General features: G+C 35.5%; 1 protein-coding gene across 5 annotated transcripts in view; it reads left to right on the plus strand.

Annotated features, from left to right (window-relative positions):
- The first annotated feature begins 3789 nt into the window (after positions 1-3789).
- SPDL1 (spindle apparatus coiled-coil protein 1) overlaps positions 3790-19315 on the plus strand; it is a 33155-nt gene continuing 17629 nt past the window's right edge. For 4 of the 5 annotated variants that reach the window (XM_025043077.1, XM_025043078.1, XM_006906497.3 and 1 more), the window contains exons 1-10: positions 3790-3929; positions 8180-8361; positions 10248-10424; positions 12728-12922; positions 13481-13630; positions 13729-13827; positions 13914-14024; positions 16007-16147; positions 18069-18172; positions 18731-18918. In XM_025043077.1, coding sequence (XP_024898845.1) covers positions 8203-8361; positions 10248-10424; positions 12728-12922; positions 13481-13630; positions 13729-13827; positions 13914-14024; positions 16007-16147; positions 18069-18172; positions 18731-18918 — 1324 coding nt within the window. In that variant the 5' untranslated portion in view covers positions 3790-3929; positions 8180-8202. Of the gene's footprint in view, positions 4018-8179; positions 8362-10247; positions 10425-12727; positions 12923-13480; positions 13631-13728; positions 13828-13913; positions 14025-16006; positions 16148-18068; positions 18173-18730; positions 18919-19315 lie in introns of all 5 variants that reach the window. The other variant, XM_025043076.1, reaches the window with a different exon arrangement.

Genomic DNA, 19315 nt, shown 5'->3' on the forward strand with positions numbered 1-19315 from the left:
AATGTAAATCATCAGTAAATATGTTTGTATTCAGCAGTGTAGATCTGGGTCAGTGTAGTAGATAAAGAGTCTCAACTAGTTGGAAAATAAAAGGAATATGTAACAGGTACCAAAAGACAGGAACTTATCAGTACCAAGTACAGTCTTGTAAATAGTTGAAAAATTAAGATGCTAGTATTTTTTAATGTACATTATATCAAACTAACTGGAGTAGGTACTATTCTTGGCAAGTGAAAACCACAACTGATATAAATATTCAGTGTTAATTCTAACTGGCTTAGGTGCTAAAATCACCTGAAGAAGTTAGCTTAACAGGGGCGTAATGGTAATGTGAAGTGGTGCCAAGAGAGGGATTACGTGAAGCTGTCAGGATCTTCATTTTCCTCCACTATACATAATGCTCCTTCATTTAAAATGAAGTTTCCTTCTGGTTTAACCAAAGAATTTTTCTCAGAGGAGCCATCTCTAGATGTTCTCTTTGGAAATTAACAACTTTCCGTTTTAGCCTCATAAAATCTTAAATGTAGAATAAGAACTTGACAGGTTGATTAGTCCACTAAAGCTCAGAAATAAGTATTATTGAGAGTGTACTGGTTAAAACTCTATGTTGCAAATTTCAAATTGAATCCACTTGAGAAAAACTAAATGGTTCAGGGATATCTCGAGCTTCAAGGGGAGCCTCATGTAAGGCCCAAACAGCATGACCAGAACTGTCTTCTCCCTTGCTATTTATCAGCTCTGCTTTTGATTCTTTCAAGCAGACTTAAGCTTCATGGACCCAAGACAGCAGCTGGCAACTCTAGGCTGCGAAGTTTAAGTACAGAAGCGGTTAACGAAATCCATTTTTCCAGCAGTGAATTTCTCATTTTATTTCATTGACTTGGATTCAGTCACATGCATACCTCTGAACCAATTATTATAATGCGAATGATGGAATACCCTAAAGCTGAAGGGTAGTATCAATTTTAAACAATCCACATGGCTGAAAATGGAGGGAAAGATGAATTACCCAAAGAATAATCAAAATGCTTTGGCAGGAAAAGGAGGAGGGTATTAATGCTGGAAAGTTAACCAATAAAGGCCCACAGTACTGGAATGGCACAACTTTGCTCTGAGTGAGGGTTGCACCTCTTCAGGGCATAAAAGAGTATAGCAATAGGGATCATGAAGAGCTGAACCTGGTGCTATACATAGCAGGGCCAGGAGAGACTGTAGACTGGGTTGTCATTTTCATTATTATTATTAATCAAACCCGTCCCCTGGTAAAATTATTCGTTTTGATATCAAATTATCACAAAAGGGGCTTTGACAATTCAATTTCCTGATCTCGTCTCAAATGGCTCTTCTGTTTCTTTTGTCAGATCCTTATTCTCCTCCTGTTCCGTGAATTAAAACAATCACCGAAGTCCTGCACATAGCCTGCACTGCTCTCCCCTCTTCTCCCCTCGTTCTCTCTCCCTTCGCCCCGCCCCCTCTGCCTCTTTCCTTGATCTGTCGTTCTCCAGGTTTCAATGACCACGACCTTAAGTGACCTTGACTGTAACTTCCAACACTTTAACTCCTGGCCCCTCCTATAAATTTATCATTTGTTTGCAAACTTTGTCTCAGAGACCTGGTTTTATTCTTGCTTAACCCCAAAAAGATTAGCTTGGAGCTTTACTTAGTAATATAAAAGACCATGACAGTCTAAGCCATACTCTAAGTAAGGGTTTATTGTTTAGTAAATGCCCCTTCCACTAAATTCTAAGTTCCTTGAGGACAGAGACTATTCACCTATAGTCCCCAAACCAAACTTAATCAGTAAATTCATGTCAAAATATACACAGCTTTCAGTATAATGCAACATTCCCTTCTACATCATTTCTGATAACCAGCATCTCATTTCCACTAGAACAGGCACAGTGAAGAAATGATGGCCAGTTTAGTACGGATGTCTATCCCAGTTTTGAACAGCTATATTAGGAATTGTATTGGTGGTGGAGGCGGGTGGAGAGGAGGGGCGGTGTTTTTCCCAGCATCGAAATTCCCTTCTTACGCTTGGTGAATTCACCATCCTGTGTGAGGAGGCAAAATCTCATCTCTCATTATGTAAACTCAAAATGACAGATATATGCTTTTTTCTCTGATCCTTGGCATTTAGTGCATGGTATGTGGACCTCCATCTGGAACTATGAATCGTTCTATTTTAGTATTTTATTTTAGTATTAGTTTCAAGTATACAGTACATTGGTTAGACATTTATATAGTTTATGAAATGATCCAAATTACTCTTATCACCCCTCTGGCTCTACACATAGCCATTACATTACTGCTGACTACATTCTCTTTGCTGTGCTCCCCATGGAACTGTGAATCTTAAGCCATTTATCTAAACAAGCAGGGACCATCTAGAATTCATTTCACTTGTGACATCTAGTGTCCAGTGGTGGTAGTAGCAGCATTCTATACAGACACTTCCTAAAGAATGAATGACCTTAATTGTGATATGGATAACTTCCATGATTTTGCTAATTACCCTTGAATGCCCTCAACAAACCCAGATCAATCCTTTATGGTCTGGCCTAGCTCAATAAGAAACAGAAGTCTGCAAAGGAAACTAAGAAGAGGAAAGCAAGAAGGGTGTGGCATCCTAAGACCTAAAAGAAGACTCAATAAGAGCAATCAACTGTCAAATGTCAAGAGACGTGAGGACTAAATAATGGATTTTGTAAACTAGAACTCACTGGTGACATTGAGAAAAGCCACTTCACTGGACGGGCAGGGACCAAAATCTTAAGTGGCAAAAAGTTATAATAAAAGGTAAAAAAGTGAAGATAGCAAGTCGAAACTTTTTTCCCCAGGACTTTTGCTATCAAGGGAAGCAAATAAATTGGGTAGTAGCTGATTGAGGTCAAGGGAGGTTAGTGTTGAGAGGAAAGCTCCTTAAAAATTAAAAATCATATGTAGCTCACATTATATTTTTTGAGAGGAAAACATGTTTATGTTGATATGGAAGAGCCAATAGGAGAGAAAAAACTAATAATGAGATGGGATATGACCAAGCCCTTAAGTAGGTAAGAGACTTAAAAACACATGATCCACAGAACAGCAGCTAGGACTCAGAAGTGCTCACGAAATGTTGGTTATTATTATTTCCGAATAATGAATAGGTATCAGGTTACAAAACATAAATTCATTACTTAAACACACAGGCAAGAGCTTGGACTTAGCAATAGACTGCATTAGTTCAAACTCTAATTCTACCACTTGGCCAACACACTTTTCTTATTGTGGGCTTTGTTTTCCTCTGTATCCACCTCACAAGGCTGTTGGCGGGCTTAAATGAGATAACCTGTGTAAAGTTTAACACTGTACTGGTAAACGGGGAAGGCTCAAATGTTAACCCCATTATAATAGCTATTAGTCTGTCTGCTAAAGGTACCTGTGATTCTGCCCTATGATGCTTTTTGGCACTGTCACACTGATTCAGATTCCTGGAACCATATGACAGGTATCTATCTGGGGGCAATCCCCTTAGAGCACACACTGGCCAATCCACTGGTACGGAGTATGAGGCCGCCACATCTCAGAATTCCCCACTGCCTCACCTTCCAGTGGCACGGTCTCTCCAGAAGGTACTATCGTTTTAACAAAACAAAAAACACGGCACCCAAAAGCGAAAGCTTGTTACACACCCAGGAAACCAACTATGAGTAAAGTTGACAAGACTAAGTCACGCCTGCGCCTACCGCAAACCCACGGCTTTCCGCTTGCGAAACGGAAGTCGCAGCAGGTGGGCGGGGCACTCTGATGGGCGTTCTCGCTTTTTCCTTTACGTGCGGCTTGGGCGGAACATCTCGTGAGAAGTTCGTATTCTCGCGGGAACTGCATTCAAAAATCCCTGGCGCTTTCGGGAGAGTGAGCTGAGTGAATCCGCTGATGTTTCTGTGGTGAGTTTAGTTCCCCTCACGGACCTGGGCGCGATGAACTCTCATCACAAGTCGCCACTTGTAGCAGCAGGGGAAAGGAATGAGAGAGGTAGGGGCAAAGGGCCTGAAGGAAAGTGCGTCTGCCGAGGAGCAGCGGGGAACAGCGTAGAAGGGATACTGGGGAGGAGAGAGCAGAGCCTAAGGATACATAGGGCCTGGGTCTTCGCCGAGGCGTTTAGCCAGAACAGTTTATTCAGCGGAACACAGCGTTCGTGTAAACCAAATTCCGAGCCGGTCTCAATTTTCCGTTGGGCCGCCTTGCTGCCCCCGGGGATTCTGCATAAATATGGAAGTCGGGGTTGGCTGCCGGCCTCCGAAAGAAACACTGGATCTGTGCTATCCGGTACCATAGCCACTAGCCACATGTCCAAATGAGAAATGCTATAAATGTAAAATACACCCCGGATTTCGAATTTTTATAGTGATTACATGTGGAAATAATATTTTGGATCCCTGGATTAAACAAAATATTCAAAGGAATTTCACTTGTATTTATATTTTTTAATGTGGCTTCTTGAAAATTAAAAATCACATGTAGCTCACATTATGTTTCTGTTGCACAGGCTTCCCCAGACAGCTGCGGGTCGGAGTTTGCTCTAATTGCTCTTCACCCATTGGCTGGTTTAATCTTCTCAAAAATCCTTTTAGGTAGATATTATTGTCCTTATTTTATGGATGACAAAACAAGACATTAAATAAGTTCCAAGTTTATGCAGCCAGTGAGTAGTGAATGTGGGGTAAGAACTCAGGCAACCTGTTTCCCAGAGCTTTCTGTCTCCTAAATGTTTTGTGTATGCTCTTTCCGAGAGGCAGAACAGAAAAGAGGTTAGGAACACCAGGCTTTCGATCCAGATCCTGATTCCCATCTCCTTTAGACACTTAATAGCTGATAAACCTTGGGCAAGTTAACCTTTCTGTGCCTCAGTTTGCACATGTGTAAATTAGGGGAAATACTTTATATTCCATGGGGATGTTGAGAGGATTAAATAAGATAAAGTATGCAAAGCACCAAGCACAATGTATGACACATATTAGATATAGTTATTATTCAACCCTCTCTTTGCAGATTGATTAACTCGTACTCAACCATTAGACCTCTACTGAAAAGTCACTTCCTTAGGGAATCTCTCCTGTCCATATTTCCCCCTACCCTGGCCCCACTAACCAGATTAGGACAGCTCCTCTGTGTTATGGTCTCTGAAAGCACCATACATCTCTCCCTCTTGCACTTACCACACTTGTAACTTGACTGTTCAGTTATTTGACTTAATGCCTTTCCACTCATAGACTGTAAGATTCAAGAAGGCAGGGATATTGTCTAGTTTGAAGGTCATCGTGTTCTCAGCAATAGCACAGTACTTGACACATAATAGGAATTCTAGCAAATGTTTTGAATGATTTTTGAATTCTTTTGAAGCTAATATTTTGGCTTCTTTGGACATTGCTGGTGGGGATGTCTTGAGGCTAGCTCTTTTTTCTTCAGTAAATGTTTATGGTGATAGTACTTAATTCAGTGAGATAATGTGTTTAAAGCACTTTTCCTGTCAAATGGCAAATCCTCAACAAATATAAATTAACAGTGTAACAGTTAGTGGCTGGCCCCACTATGTACAGGCTTTGGGAAGGTCTTGCATTTTAGAGCAGTTAATGCCAGCTTTGGATAATGGAGGATACTTATTTTTTCTCTTCTAAAACCTCTACATCTTCATTCTTAAAGACCTTGCTTTCTAATTCACAGATAAATTGAAGCAGTTAGAAGAGTACTATGCAGACTCTCACCACTATATCTACCTACTTATCAATGTCTGTACCCATAATACTTTGCTTTTTCTTATTGTAGATGAAATATTCATACTTCTGTCTAAAATTAGTTCTTGTGCATTAGATCATCCTCTTTACTCATCACTCCAGCAATTTTCCATGTCTTTTATATCAGTTTTTCTTCTCTCCTGCATCTATCCGATGGCATACAAGCATACTGTTATTTTTTCTTCTTAAACTTTTTAGAATTGTAATAATTTTTCTTAATTTTTTTTTTTTTTTAAATCTTAAAAATGAAACAAAAAACAAAACACCTGATCCTACTTCCGCTCCAGGTACTGCCCCATTTATCTACTCTCCTTTGTGGCAAAACTACTTGCTGTCTGCTATTCTCATATTATTCTTTCTCCAACTCATTCCAGCCAGGTTTTTGCCCCCATTTCTCCACCAAAACTGCTCTTAGGGTCACTAGTGACCTCTGAATTAAAATCCAATGGCCAATTCTCTGTTCTCTCCTTGACTTAGCATTTGGCACAGTTGATCACATGTACCTCCTTAATATACTTTTGTTAATTGGCTTCCAGGACAGTGCATCCTCTTGGTTTAATTTATACTTTGCTGTTTTACTTTCCTGTCTCTTATTAGGGCTCACTCCTTGGCCCTCTTTTCTTTAATTGTGCTCATCCTCTGGTGATATCAAGGATCAAGGATTTATGCTAATAACTCCCAAATTTCTATCTTCAGCCCAGATCCCTCTCCTTTTAATTGTAGCCAACTGCTTACTTGACATATGTCATGCCCAACACTTAAGCCTCTGATTTTCTGTCTAAAATAGTCTTTACTCACAGTTTTTGATGCCTCAGCTAATGGCAAATCTGTTCTACTAGTTACTTAGGCTAGAAGCCATGGAGGCATTTTTGACTTCTCTCTTTTTCACAATCCGACATTCTATTTGTCAGAAAATGTTGGCTTTACTTTCAAAATATATGTAAAATCTGACCATTTCTCACCTCATGCAACAACCTTGTGTGAGCAATCATCTCACCTGGTCTTTCTGCTTTCAACTTGCTAACCTTCAAAATATTAAAAATAGCAGCCAAAATGATCTTTTTAAAGGTATCAACTCTCTTCTTCCAGACTTTGCAATAATTTCCCATTTCACCCAGAGATAAGCTTACAATGGCGTGATCTGCCTGTTCTCCCCTATTATCTCCTGTGATCCTGTGACCTGAACTCTGTCTTACACATTCTTTGGGCTTCCTTCTGATATAGTGCTACACCTATGCCTGGAACATTCTTTCCCTGAATAGGTACATGGGTTCATTCTTTTATACTCTCCAAGACTTTGCTCAGAAGTCACCTGAGGGCCTCCCTCCACTCCAATACTTGTTTTAAATTTCACCCTAGTTAAACAATATCAGTTCAAACATATACACATGTTTGAATTGGTATTAAGGGGGACCTCTTCCAAGTTCCCTTGTCCGTTTGTTTTTCTTTCCCCATTTCTACTTGCTAGTTTATTTAATTATTATATGGTTAGTGCTTACAGGCAGGTAAGTTTCATGAAAGAAGAGTGCAGACAAAACCAAATATAAAATCCATTTTGGTCCATTTGACATCTGATGTATCTGAAGTATACAGAGTGGACTCAGCATACAACGCATTCAAGAACATATTTGACTACATTGATTAGAGACATGGGGGAACACCTTGATAATGGACTGTTGCCCTTTGAAGGCAAGGCTGAGTTTGAGCCTGGCCTAAGAGGCTGAGACCAGTTTGGAAAAGATGATAAGTGAGGCTGAGTTAAAGCGGAATGTTTCTCTATAATTTAAGTCCTTGCTTAAAAATGTAAAATGACAGCAATGTTCTTTACTCTGAACATGGTTTCTGTTTTGCATGCCTTCTTATGAATAACTAGGAAAATACTAGTGAGTCTGTTTTCAATAAAGCATGTTTAATGTGGCAAATTTAATGTGTTCAGGAAGTCATCACTATTGTGAAAAATTGTGGACGTGATGGTTCTTATGAACCTTATTCAAAGCTGCCTTTTCATATGTTAAGTAGCAGTCATGCTACTATAAAGTTTTTTGATTTCTTTCATTCTTGTCTTAACTTGATTACCTGTATAATGATATAATTATGAGACTCACCCTAACAGCATTTAAGGAAGCTTAGCACACAACATTGAACAGTTTCCGGATACTGCATTTCTTAAGAGCAAAATTAAATATATCTTTTTTTTGCTCTGTTTGATTTGATCACAAATCAGGTAATGAAATCATACATTCTTAGAACAAGAATGTAAATATAACCACTTAAAAATCAGGGAGAAAATCTTTCATACTATGTTTTTGTATCACAGTGGTATTGAAAAAAATATATATTTTAATTGATATCATTGTATGAAGTTTTTTTAGCTTAAATACTTTTATTTTCTCTATTTACAGCTGACCAAAAATAGGAAAAAATTATGGAGGAAGATATAATTGCAGATCTTCGTTGCAAGCTCAAAGTGGTTGAAGAAGAACGACTGAAAGCTGCACAGTATGGTTTACAACTAGTAGAGAGTCAAAATGAATTGCAGACACAATTAGATAAATGTCGTAATGAAATAATGACCATAACTGAGGTAGGACTCTAGACTCCTCTGTTTACTAGGGTGTGCTTAGCTATTGAAGATTTGTGTTGTCTAGTAATTAATATTATTTTTATTTTCTGAATATTTTAGATCTAGTTCTAACCCTGTAAAGGGGAATGAACTAAATGAATTCCTAATGTACTTTCCGACCCAGTGTATTCTGAGTTTAAAAAATCAATTTATGTTTGCTCTCTTCATGTATTGGATTTTATATTTGGTTTTGTCTGCACTCTTCTTATGAAACAAGTAACCTCACTCGTTTCATAGCTTTAGATAACATCTAAATGCCCCTGACACTACACCAAGTCCTTACTTGTCCTCTAAGGTCTAGACTTGTGTATTCACTTGCCTGCTAATGGACATCTCAAACTTAATATAAACGGACAGAATTGTTGATTCCCTTGCCCACTAACCAAACATTCTTTTGCAGTTTTCTTTAGCTTATTTAGTAAATGTAATAACATCCATCCAGTTGCTCAAGCCAGAAATCGTAGTTTTACTCGATATTTTTCTGTCTCTTATTTATCATATTTAATCCATTAATAAGCTCTAAGACCTTGACTTATAAAACATTCATTTACGCTACTGCCATTCTAGTCCAGACCACCATTATCTCTCCCCTAGATTACTACCGTAGCCTTCTAACCAGGTTGCCTGCTTCCCTCATTGCTGTTCATGCATTCACTCTTTATACAGCAGCCAAGTGGTCATCAAAGAATAAACAAGAAATGTCACAGCCCTGCTAAAAACATACAATGGCTTCCGATTATATTTACAAAAAATCCAAGCTTCTTACCTGGGTTTGCAAATCCCTATGTGATCTGACCCCTGCCAACCTTTGACTTCACCTCAGACTACTTTCTCTCGTTCTTAGCTATACCAGCCCTGCCTTATGAGCTTTATATGAGCTGTTGCCTCCATCTGAGTTATTCATACCTCACTTGAAATGGATTGAGTTCTCAACTTTGAGGTTTCTGTTAGATGTCACCTCAGCAGAGAGGCTGACTATGTATTGTAAATTTTCCATTATTCACTCTCTTAATTCTCTGTAATGCTAATTACTTCCACATTAAAAACACCATGAGAGAGAGGATTTTGTTGTCTTGTTCACTACTGTATCCCTAATGTCTGACACATGTTTATTGAAAAAACTCAATAAATCAGGTTATTTAGTAAACTGTAACATGTAAACTTCCATCTCAAAATTTAAATATAGCAGGTAAAAATAACTGATGGCAGCTTTTACTTTTTAATTTTATCTTTTATTTAATCTTATTTTTTTAACCTTATTGAAGGATTTTGAACTGATGCCCCTTTTATCTTTAAATTTTCTTGTCAGTAAGAAAAAGTCCTATTAAATATTCCTTTTGTCTCAAGGGAGTATTCATTCAAGTAGTCATTTGTGAACATTTATTAGGTGACTACATTCTAAAAGTAAGGGCTGACTTAGTATTTCACTTTACACCTAGTCTACTGTTTCTTCCTTTTATTAAGAGCTATGAGTAGAGCATGTTATTATCAAACCAAGTAATGGTTTGATAAGTGTTATTACTTTTTTTTCTTTTTCTTTTTTTTTTCCCCCTAGCAGAGATTATATGCCACATTAACATGCCATGGAACCCTTTTTTACTTCTTTGGCAGTGCATAGAAGTAATTACCATATCCCTACCATAGACTTGAATGCAATCTCAAAGTAACCGTAGGAGTTTTTTAAGACTGATTGGCTACTAAATTATTCCAGATTTTACATGTAACTGTTACTTAAAAAGCAGCAAATGTATAAAACAGGAATGAAACAATTGAAGGTGAGAACTGCTTATATATGATGGCTTTAAGTTATTTTTATGCAACTGAATTGTAATTGAATCTGCTTTCAGAATTATGAACAAGAAAAATACACACTTCAGAGAGAAGTTGAGCTCAAGAGTCGAATGTTAGAAAGTTTGAGCTCTGAATGTGATGCTATTAAACAAGATCAAAAAATGCACCTGGAGAAATTAGAAGAACAACTGAGCAGAAACCATGGACAGGAAGTGAATGAACTAAAAAATAAGGTTTGGATGTCCATGTACTTCAGAACAAAAAATGTTCCATTCTTATACAGCAGTCTGTAAACATTAGGTGATAAAGATTTTCTTAGTACCATCCATGCAATCTAGCTGAAGTCAAGGGTTCTATCATCTTAATGTTAGGAATAGAAATACTGAGAAACAAGAGTTTATCTAAGGAACTTGTATAAATAACATTCTAGTGATTAAATACAATTATTTAATTTTAGTAACTGGATATTCGTTGTGGAGTTTTAGTTTAGTGACCGGCATGATCTCTTTCCTTATAGCATATGGTATGGTAGTCCTCTTTCAGAAAGATTAGTCCCCTAGCTTTCACTACAGTTAGTGGTATATCTGTAATTCCCCAGAAGAAACAAATAGTTTCTCGTAAATTAGTATACATTAGAATTGTTACATTATAGTTTGTTTATTGAAAATAAACTAATATATATGATTTAATTTCTTATAACAACTCCATAAGGGAGATACCATTATTATCTCCATATAACATGAGAAAAACCAATATTTAAACTGATTATCTTGGATGGAATTATAAAGCTAGAAATTATCAATCAAAATTTGAACTGAGGCTGATTCTCAAGCCTGTGTCACTACACTTAGTCTAATGACACATTATATTGGCTCCATTTAAAGCATAAATACAGAATAAACGGTGATTCAGTGACTATCCATTCCCTTTTGGCACCCCTATCTACACAGTGCCTTCAGGTTACTTCGAAGGAATCCATAACTTTTATTGTGGCTCCTCTTTGTATAGAGTCCATACTTTTCAGAACCCTCTCTAGCCTTACTTTTATCCTGATTTCTCAAAAGTCTGTTTTCCAATTTTCAGTGTTTCATGTGTACCACCTATACTATTACATAATTTCTCATTAAATGGACTTTTTAAATCTTTTCTCATTTTAAGTAATGATATCAATGAACTTGCATGTTTGAGCTGGTTATATTTTTTTCCTAATATGCAGTACAAACATAACTATAAAAATATACTTTTGTGTAATACTTAGAATCATCTCTCATACCTTTCTGGCAAGTAGTAATCCGGCTTGTCTGAAAGTAATTTTAGTTGAGACACCACTACTGACTGGTAATGATGCACCCCCATCCACCCACTCTGGTGTTATTTTCATTTTAGCAGTAGTTTTCATTACCTAAACAAAAAAGGATAATGCAGGAAATATTCAGAGACTGAGGCAAGGCCAATTATAGAGATGGCTTTTCGGTGGAGCAAATACTAAATCTGTCAAAAGATATTTTTAGTCTCACAAGTGATGTTTTCAAATCACTTGTGCCAAAATTTTGGAGCTATATTTGCTATCTTTCTTTCACTTATTTCTCACATTTAATCCATCAACAAGTTCTAAGAATTTGACGTATAAAACATTCATCTGCGCTCCTACCACTCTAGTGAAGATCACTACCATCTCTCTCCCAGACTACTACTATAGCCCTCTATCTAGGTAGTTTGCTTGTGTCATTGCTGTTTGTTCCATTCATTCTTCACACAGCAGCCAAAGGGGTCAGGAATCCAGGCCTATTTTGTTTATGTATGTGGATTATTTGTATGTTTATAAAATAAGGCATGCCACTATCTATTAAAAGATGCCTAGGCTTGGCCAAATAAGAAACCTCAGTAGTCTTATCATGCAGTACGTTTGGGTCAGTCAGTGATATTTTTCAGAGATGGCCATTCACATAGATCATTCAGCTGACATTTTTTATTTTATATCGTGAAAGTAGAAAAGGGAGAACAAATCAAGCTAAGAGGCTCTAATTTTTTAAATAGAAAATATCAGGATATATTTCAAGAATGTTGAAATGCTATTGAAGATAATTCAGTTTAGATGAAAATCATTACCTTGGATACCAAGCAGAAGTTTTTTATTGATAACAGAAACCATTTAGTGAATGCTAGGCATGGTCCTGAATGTTTTACCCACCCAATCTCGGTTGAGAGCCTCAGTTGAGAGTTGTGTTGGTGGGTACAGTCATTTACCACTTTTGTATGTGAGGGATGAAACTGAGACAGGTTAAACCTAGGACTGACCGTGAAGCTTCACCCTCCTGCGATAAGTTTGTTTCCTTTAAAGCTATGCTCTTAGTTTACCAAGATTTGGAACTATGTAACATTTTAGGAAGAGTTATTAAATAGTTTTGTTCTGCTTGACAGTCTTCCAAAATAGTTATCGTGCAGGTACCAAAACAGTTTGTACTGCAACTTATGTTCTGATGACATTCAGTAACCTTTTGATTAATAAGATTGTGAATTTTTTTTTTTTATTTAGTTAGAAAAACTGAAAGCAGAATTAGATGAAGCTAGGCTTAGTGAAAAGCAGCTAAAGCACAAAGTACATCATCAGAAGGAACTCCTCTCTTGTAAATCAGAGGAAATGCGGATAATGTCTGAACGTGTACATGAAAGCATGTCTTCAGAGATGCTGGCTCTTCAAATTGAGCTGACTGAAATGGAAAGCGTGAAGGTAATTTTTATGGCATATGTGTTCTCAGGTTTTCTTCTTGCATATTTTTTACATGTTTTTGTAATCTTATGAGCTAGTTTTAAGGCTGAAATGTTTTTTGGCCTAATTTTGATCTAATTAAAAATGTTTTATATAGTTTTTAAGTGGATTATTTCATGTATAATAAAGTTTTAGATTATATGATTACATAAAGCAGACCTTAGATTAATGAAACCTCTAGAAGAATTTAGAGAAATTGACTCTGATCCTAGTTTGTGTCATAAATGCCCAACATAAAATGTTGTCCTTTGGAAGTTGATATGCATATGAACATAGTTTTTTCATTGCAGGCTAACATTAAAAATTAAAGCCTTAAATACATAGGAAAGAAAATCTCTGGAGCCTTTTATTTAATTCCCTGCTGAAAATTTTAGTAATTTTTATTATTTTATTATGCATCTTAAAACCTTTGACTACTTCTTTAGTTTTAAGTGTGAATCATTGCTGATATGTAAACTGAGCAGCTGCTAAATAAAGGATTATTCATGAGTTTCCTCTTTTTCAATTCTTGTTAAATAGACCACCCTCAAAGAAGAAGTGAATGAACTACAGTACAGACAAGAACAACTAGAACTTCTTAATTCTAACTTAATACGCCAGGTAGACCGGCTTAAAGAGGAAAAAGAGGAGCGAGAGAAAGAAGCAGTTTCTTACTATAATGCCCTAGAGGTATTATGATTGTGGTAACATCTTTTCTAATTTGTAATAAGTCGTTTTCTTGCTAATCTAATGTCTATTAGCTAAATTGTTTTCTTTTTTGAATTTAGAAAGCTCGTGTAGCAAATCAAGATCTTCAAGTGCAATTGGACCAGGCACTCCAGCAAGCCCTGGACCCCAGTAGTAAAGGCAACTCTTTGTTTGCAGAGGTCCTTACATTTCGTACAGACATTTCGATGATTAAATTAACGTTTCACTTAATACAAGCATAATTAAACATGTTAATATTTTCTAGGTAGAAGATCGAAGGGCAGCAATGGAACGTCAGTTTATCACTATGAAAGTCAAGTATCAGTCACTAAAGAAGCAAAATGCATTTAATAGAGAACAGATGCAAAGAATGAAGGTATAGAATTACCACCATGAAAAATTTACTAAACCTGTTTTGTATTGGTATTTCGTGTACAGATATATCAAAGAAAGCATCTTTTCCTTCAAAGAGTGTACTAGAAAGTTATTTCTAGAACTTCAGAAAAAAATCAACATTTTTAAATTGAGCAAAAGATTTATTTATATTTTTTAAAATCCTATAGTAAAGGTTTAGTAGTAGTGTATTTAGTATCCACTGATTGATTTTTTTTAAATAATTACTCCACTAGCCTTGTCAGAGACATATAAATCTATCTTAGTGGGGTGGAGAAAAAAGAGAATCAAATGTTTTTATTTCCTGCTGTTGGCTTGGTGTTTTGTTTGTTTGTTTGTTTGTTTGAGCATAGCCCTAAAGTTTCTACTTCAGCTAAAACCAGCTTTCTCACCATTCTTTAGTTCTCTCCCAAAGGCTTATTTATAGGGTGAAATTTGTATTTCCTTTCCTTGTAGTTCCTTATGTCAAGCATATAGGCCCTTTTAATGTTAAGGGTTTCTTGATCGTCATTTTAGTCAAACAGATGGTAACAGAAAAACATGTGGACATTGGAAAGATTTCAGTATTATACCAGCCCTTATAATCCTGATTCCTGTTGTACCTAACTCTCCTAAGATGATAACTTGGAATCTGGAAAACTTCTTGCCTTTTATTTTGGATGATGAGATTTTCTAGAGTAGGAAAGGTCAGTGATTAAGCCTTGCATTAGATGGGATTGAATCTTTATTCTGTCACTTGTTTGCCGTGTTACTTTGGACAAGTATTTTTACTTTTCAGAGCATCAGTCACCTCTTCTATAAAGTAGAGATGATAGAACCTGCCTCTTAGAATTGTCCTGGAGTTAAATAAAAGCATAAACAAAAGTACTTAGATGGTACTTGGCAAATAAGAAGTGCTGACTTAATAAAAAATAGCTGTGGCTTTTATTTCTTAGAATTTTGACTGTGCGGCCTGATGTACTGAGGCTCTCTCGTATCTGAGAATGATGTCTTTGTAAATTTTTTCATATTTGCTCTGTTTTCTTTCAGTATTTGTTGGGCTACTACTGTTAATCTCCCAACGTTCCTATGATATCTCAAACTGTAATAATTTCCCGCACTTAATACTACCGAAGTTACCTTAGACATAAGTAGCATTCTGGATCTTCTTAGGCTAAATGTATTTAGCCACCAGTCTGAAGCAGAAACAAAAAATGGATCATTGAAAATGTTAAACACTGTCTTTCTCTCTTGTAGCAATACCTGCACTCTTATATCATTGTTTGCTTTACTTGAAACTATATTTAAACTAATTGACACATTTTAGAACTCCAGAAATTTCTGAAGCAGAAAGAAATGCTAGGTGGGAATTTTAGTTAATTTCTTTTCAATTGCTATGTGACTCTAGGTTTAAGTGGAGTCATAATTAGGTAAGTTTATTGCTGCTCTTAAAAAACATTGAAAAAATATATATCGAATATTTCTTCAATATTCTTTGATTGCGTTTTTACCCTTTGCTTTCCATCCTTGTGCTTTATGAATCTCACATTTGTGAATGTGAGCAGCTTAATTTCTCCCACGTAATACTATTGAAGTTATTTAAATTTTTTTATAAACCTCATCAGACTCTTAAATGAGAGTGTGTATGATAAGTAGAGTACAGCATTTGGCCAGGCTTATTTATCAGTGAAGTGATATGCTTCCAGACCAAAGCCATGCAGTTCAATTATGTTTCATAGAAGTACACATAATTGTTATGGACTTCATATATCATTCATAAATAGGCAAGATAAGTATCTACACTTTTTGATATAAATGTCTTCAGGTTATTAGATTATTAGACTAGAAATAGCTAATTAGTTTAATTTTCAAAATGAGTTCAAAGTAATGTACAAAATATGAGTTATACCAAAGCTATAGTTATCAGAATCTTCCTCTCCCCCACTCAATTTTATGAGGGGGGGTGGTTAATTTTGTTTTTTCCAGTTACAAATCGCCACATTGCTGCAAATGAAAGGGTCTCAAACTGAATTTGAGCAGCAGGAACGGTTGTTTGCCATGTTAGAGCAGAAGAATGGTGAAATTAAACATCTCTTGGGTGAAATTAGAAATCTGGAGAAATTTAAGGTATGTGTAACACCTTTAGAAACAGCCAAATTTTGGTTTGAATATCTTAATATTTTAACTTGAATATGTTTATTAAATTTTTTCTTCTAGTTTCTTTTTTGCTTTTCACTATTTCTGAGTATCACTTCTTTTTAGTAGAGGCAGAGTAAACTAACCTCATACTTGTTATTGTGTGTAAATTATAACTCAAAGTGCCCATATCTTTAGAGTTTAACTCATTGAGTTTTAACATGTCTCTTTTTATACCAAAGTTACAATGAGCGTTACATGTACAAATATTCCTGAGCTTCATATAAATGGAATCAGTCTATCTTCAACTCAATATTACATCAGCGAGGTTTGTTCCTCATGTTGCGTGTTATCAGCAATTGATTATTTTTCATGCTGTCCACCTCATTTTTTAATAGATGTACAGTAGGAGCTTTTTCACATTGTCCAACATTATGTTGTAGAAATCTTTAATAAACTACTTCTTAAAAAAATTTTTGAAATAAATTCAAATTTTCAGAAAACTTATAAAATTATGCTTGTATACCCTTCACCTAGGTTCCCCAATTGTCAGCTTTACATTTGCTTTATTATTTTCTCTGTCTCTCTCTATGTATGTTTTTTTCTTAAACATTTGAGAGTAGGTTGCAAACCAGATATTCCTTTTCTTGTAAGTTGTACCTCAATGTTATTGAAGTTCATCCTCTTACATAACCATGTACAATGATCAAAATCAGGAAATTAACAGCGATACCTAGTATTAGCTGTCTTTGACATTTTAACAATTATCTCAATGTCCTTTATATCAAAACAAAAATACCCCGAATGCTTTTCTTTCTGGGGTCCAATCCATTATTACATGTATTTAATTATCAAGTCTTTTTAGTTGCCCTTACTCTGAAATAAGTCTTCCATCTTTATCAGTCATGACCCTGGCATTTTTGAAGAGAAAGCCAGTTACTTGTAGATTGTCCCTCATTTTGGGTTTTTGTGAAGTGATTAGAATCATGCTATGTATTTTTGACAGGAATGCTACAGAAGTAGCTTTTCTTTCTCAGTGTTTCCTAGCTACTCTTGCATATTTGTTTTTCTCTATGAACATCTTGTGTAGCTCTAAAAAAGCCTTGTTGGTATTTTTATTAGAATTAATTGAATTTATAAATTAGGGAGCTCAGATAACTTCTCACTAACTGAAGAACTAATTAAATTTTATAAATGACATTTTTAAAATGTTAACCTCTTAGGTATTCTTAATTGTAGCCATTAGTATATTATGAAACTTTAAGTTTACATAATTTTCTCTTATAAGGACTGTCAAAAGGACTATAATTTCGGTTAAATTTGTAGTACATCAATTGGCAGGTGTATGTGGCCCACTAGTGGGCTCAGCACTATACTTTGAAAATAATGGCTTTAATCAAGAGGTTTTAACCTGCAATCTTTAAAATTATTTACCAGTTTTTAAGCAGATGAAAATTTTTTTCCTCTAGAGAAATTATATAGAGATTCCATCAGAATCTCAGAAGACGGGGCACCAAAAATGACTAAGTATTTCTACCCTTTTTTATATTTTTCTAATTTGAGGCTTTGTCAGAAAGGCCAGAATTAAACCCATAGTGTATTTCTTCCATTTTAAAAGGAGAGAGAATCCAGAGGCTACAGATGTGGTTAGGAGCTTAGGCTTGGGAAACAGATCTTAGTTCAGAATCTCTTCTCAGTTTACTTGCCTGTAGCATCTTAAACCAGTTCCTTTATCTGTATGAGGGGAATGCCCATTCTTGTACCTGTTCAGAAGGTAAGCGAGTTAAGTGGATTGTGCTTAGTGCAGTGCCTGCTATGTGATAAGCATTCAGTAAGTGGCAGCTGATATCATTAATAAACATATGCTAACCTAACGTTATTTATTTTAAGTAATAAGAATTGTTTTCTTCAGAGTTTATATGAAAGTATGGAATCTAAACCTTCAGACAACTCTGCTGCTCTGAAAGATAACACCTATTACACAGATTTACTTCAGATAAAGCTTGACAACTTAAAGTAAGTGTCATTTGGATGGAAAGATGGAGACTGTTCTGACTTGTTTATAATAAGTAGTGTCAGTAACTACAGATTTTGTTTTACATTACCAAAGAAATTCCAAAAAAGAAGGCAACAAAAATATCTCTGGGCAGCAAATGAGATTTATTCAAGATATAATTAGTGCTAATTATTGAAGAAACAAGACTTTTAATGAATAATTAAATGTTTTAGCTTCTTAGATTGGTAAGTGAAAAGAACTTTAATGTAGAAAATATTCTTATAATCTAAATTTTTCAAGAATAAATATATAATTTTAAACTTAAAGGATTATATTTATACATGCATAAATGTGGAAAGAACATCCCTCCCCATTGTCCATTTCCTTTGAAGAATGCATGAGATTTTTTTCAATTTAAAAGCGCTCTTAAAGCTTATTTTGTTTGTTGTTTTTTTGTTATTAAAAACCCCATGGAAATGTATTTTTTTTACTAACAGTTTAAATATATAATAAAAGATTTGCACTGACAACTACATTTACGTTCATTTAATATTTCTTGGTTTCCCCTATTAATATAGCAAAGAAAATGAAAGCACTAAGGGTGAATTGTCCATACAGAGAATGAAAGCATTATTTGAGAGCCAGCGGGCTCTGGATATTGAGCGAAAACTTTTTGCCAATGAAAGATGCCTCCAGCGTTTCCAAAGTGAAAATATGAAACTGAGAGCTAAAATAGATGAGTTAAAACTGAAGTATGAACCTGAAGGTATGTATGCTTCATATATTTTGTCTTTTAAATCATGAGAAGCTCTGAGAGGTCATACCAAATATTTTTCTTACTATAGCTTTATGGAAATCCCATTACAAACTAATTTGTGGCTGTGTAACTAGTAAAAAATGTATTGCTTCAAAATGTGGAAGAAAATTCTAAGAGAACTGGGTACTAGGTGTGCGCAAATATAATAGGCATTTTTTTGAATATTCGTATAGTAGAATTTGACATCTGAGACTTTTCCATTTAAGATTGCAGCATCTTAATAGTACCAAATAATTCACTTTTGTTGAGGCAGCTGATGTCCGGGATCTATATTAGTTAATACTGTTTATAGAAAACCTAAAATAATGAGGAGTTAAATAGGTTAGGTAGTTATTCCTTCCCCTGA

Source organism: Pteropus alecto, unplaced genomic scaffold (assembly GCF_000325575.1).
Source record: "Pteropus alecto unplaced genomic scaffold, ASM32557v1 scaffold40, whole genome shotgun sequence".
Taxonomy (NCBI): Eukaryota; Metazoa; Chordata; class Mammalia; order Chiroptera; family Pteropodidae; genus Pteropus; species Pteropus alecto.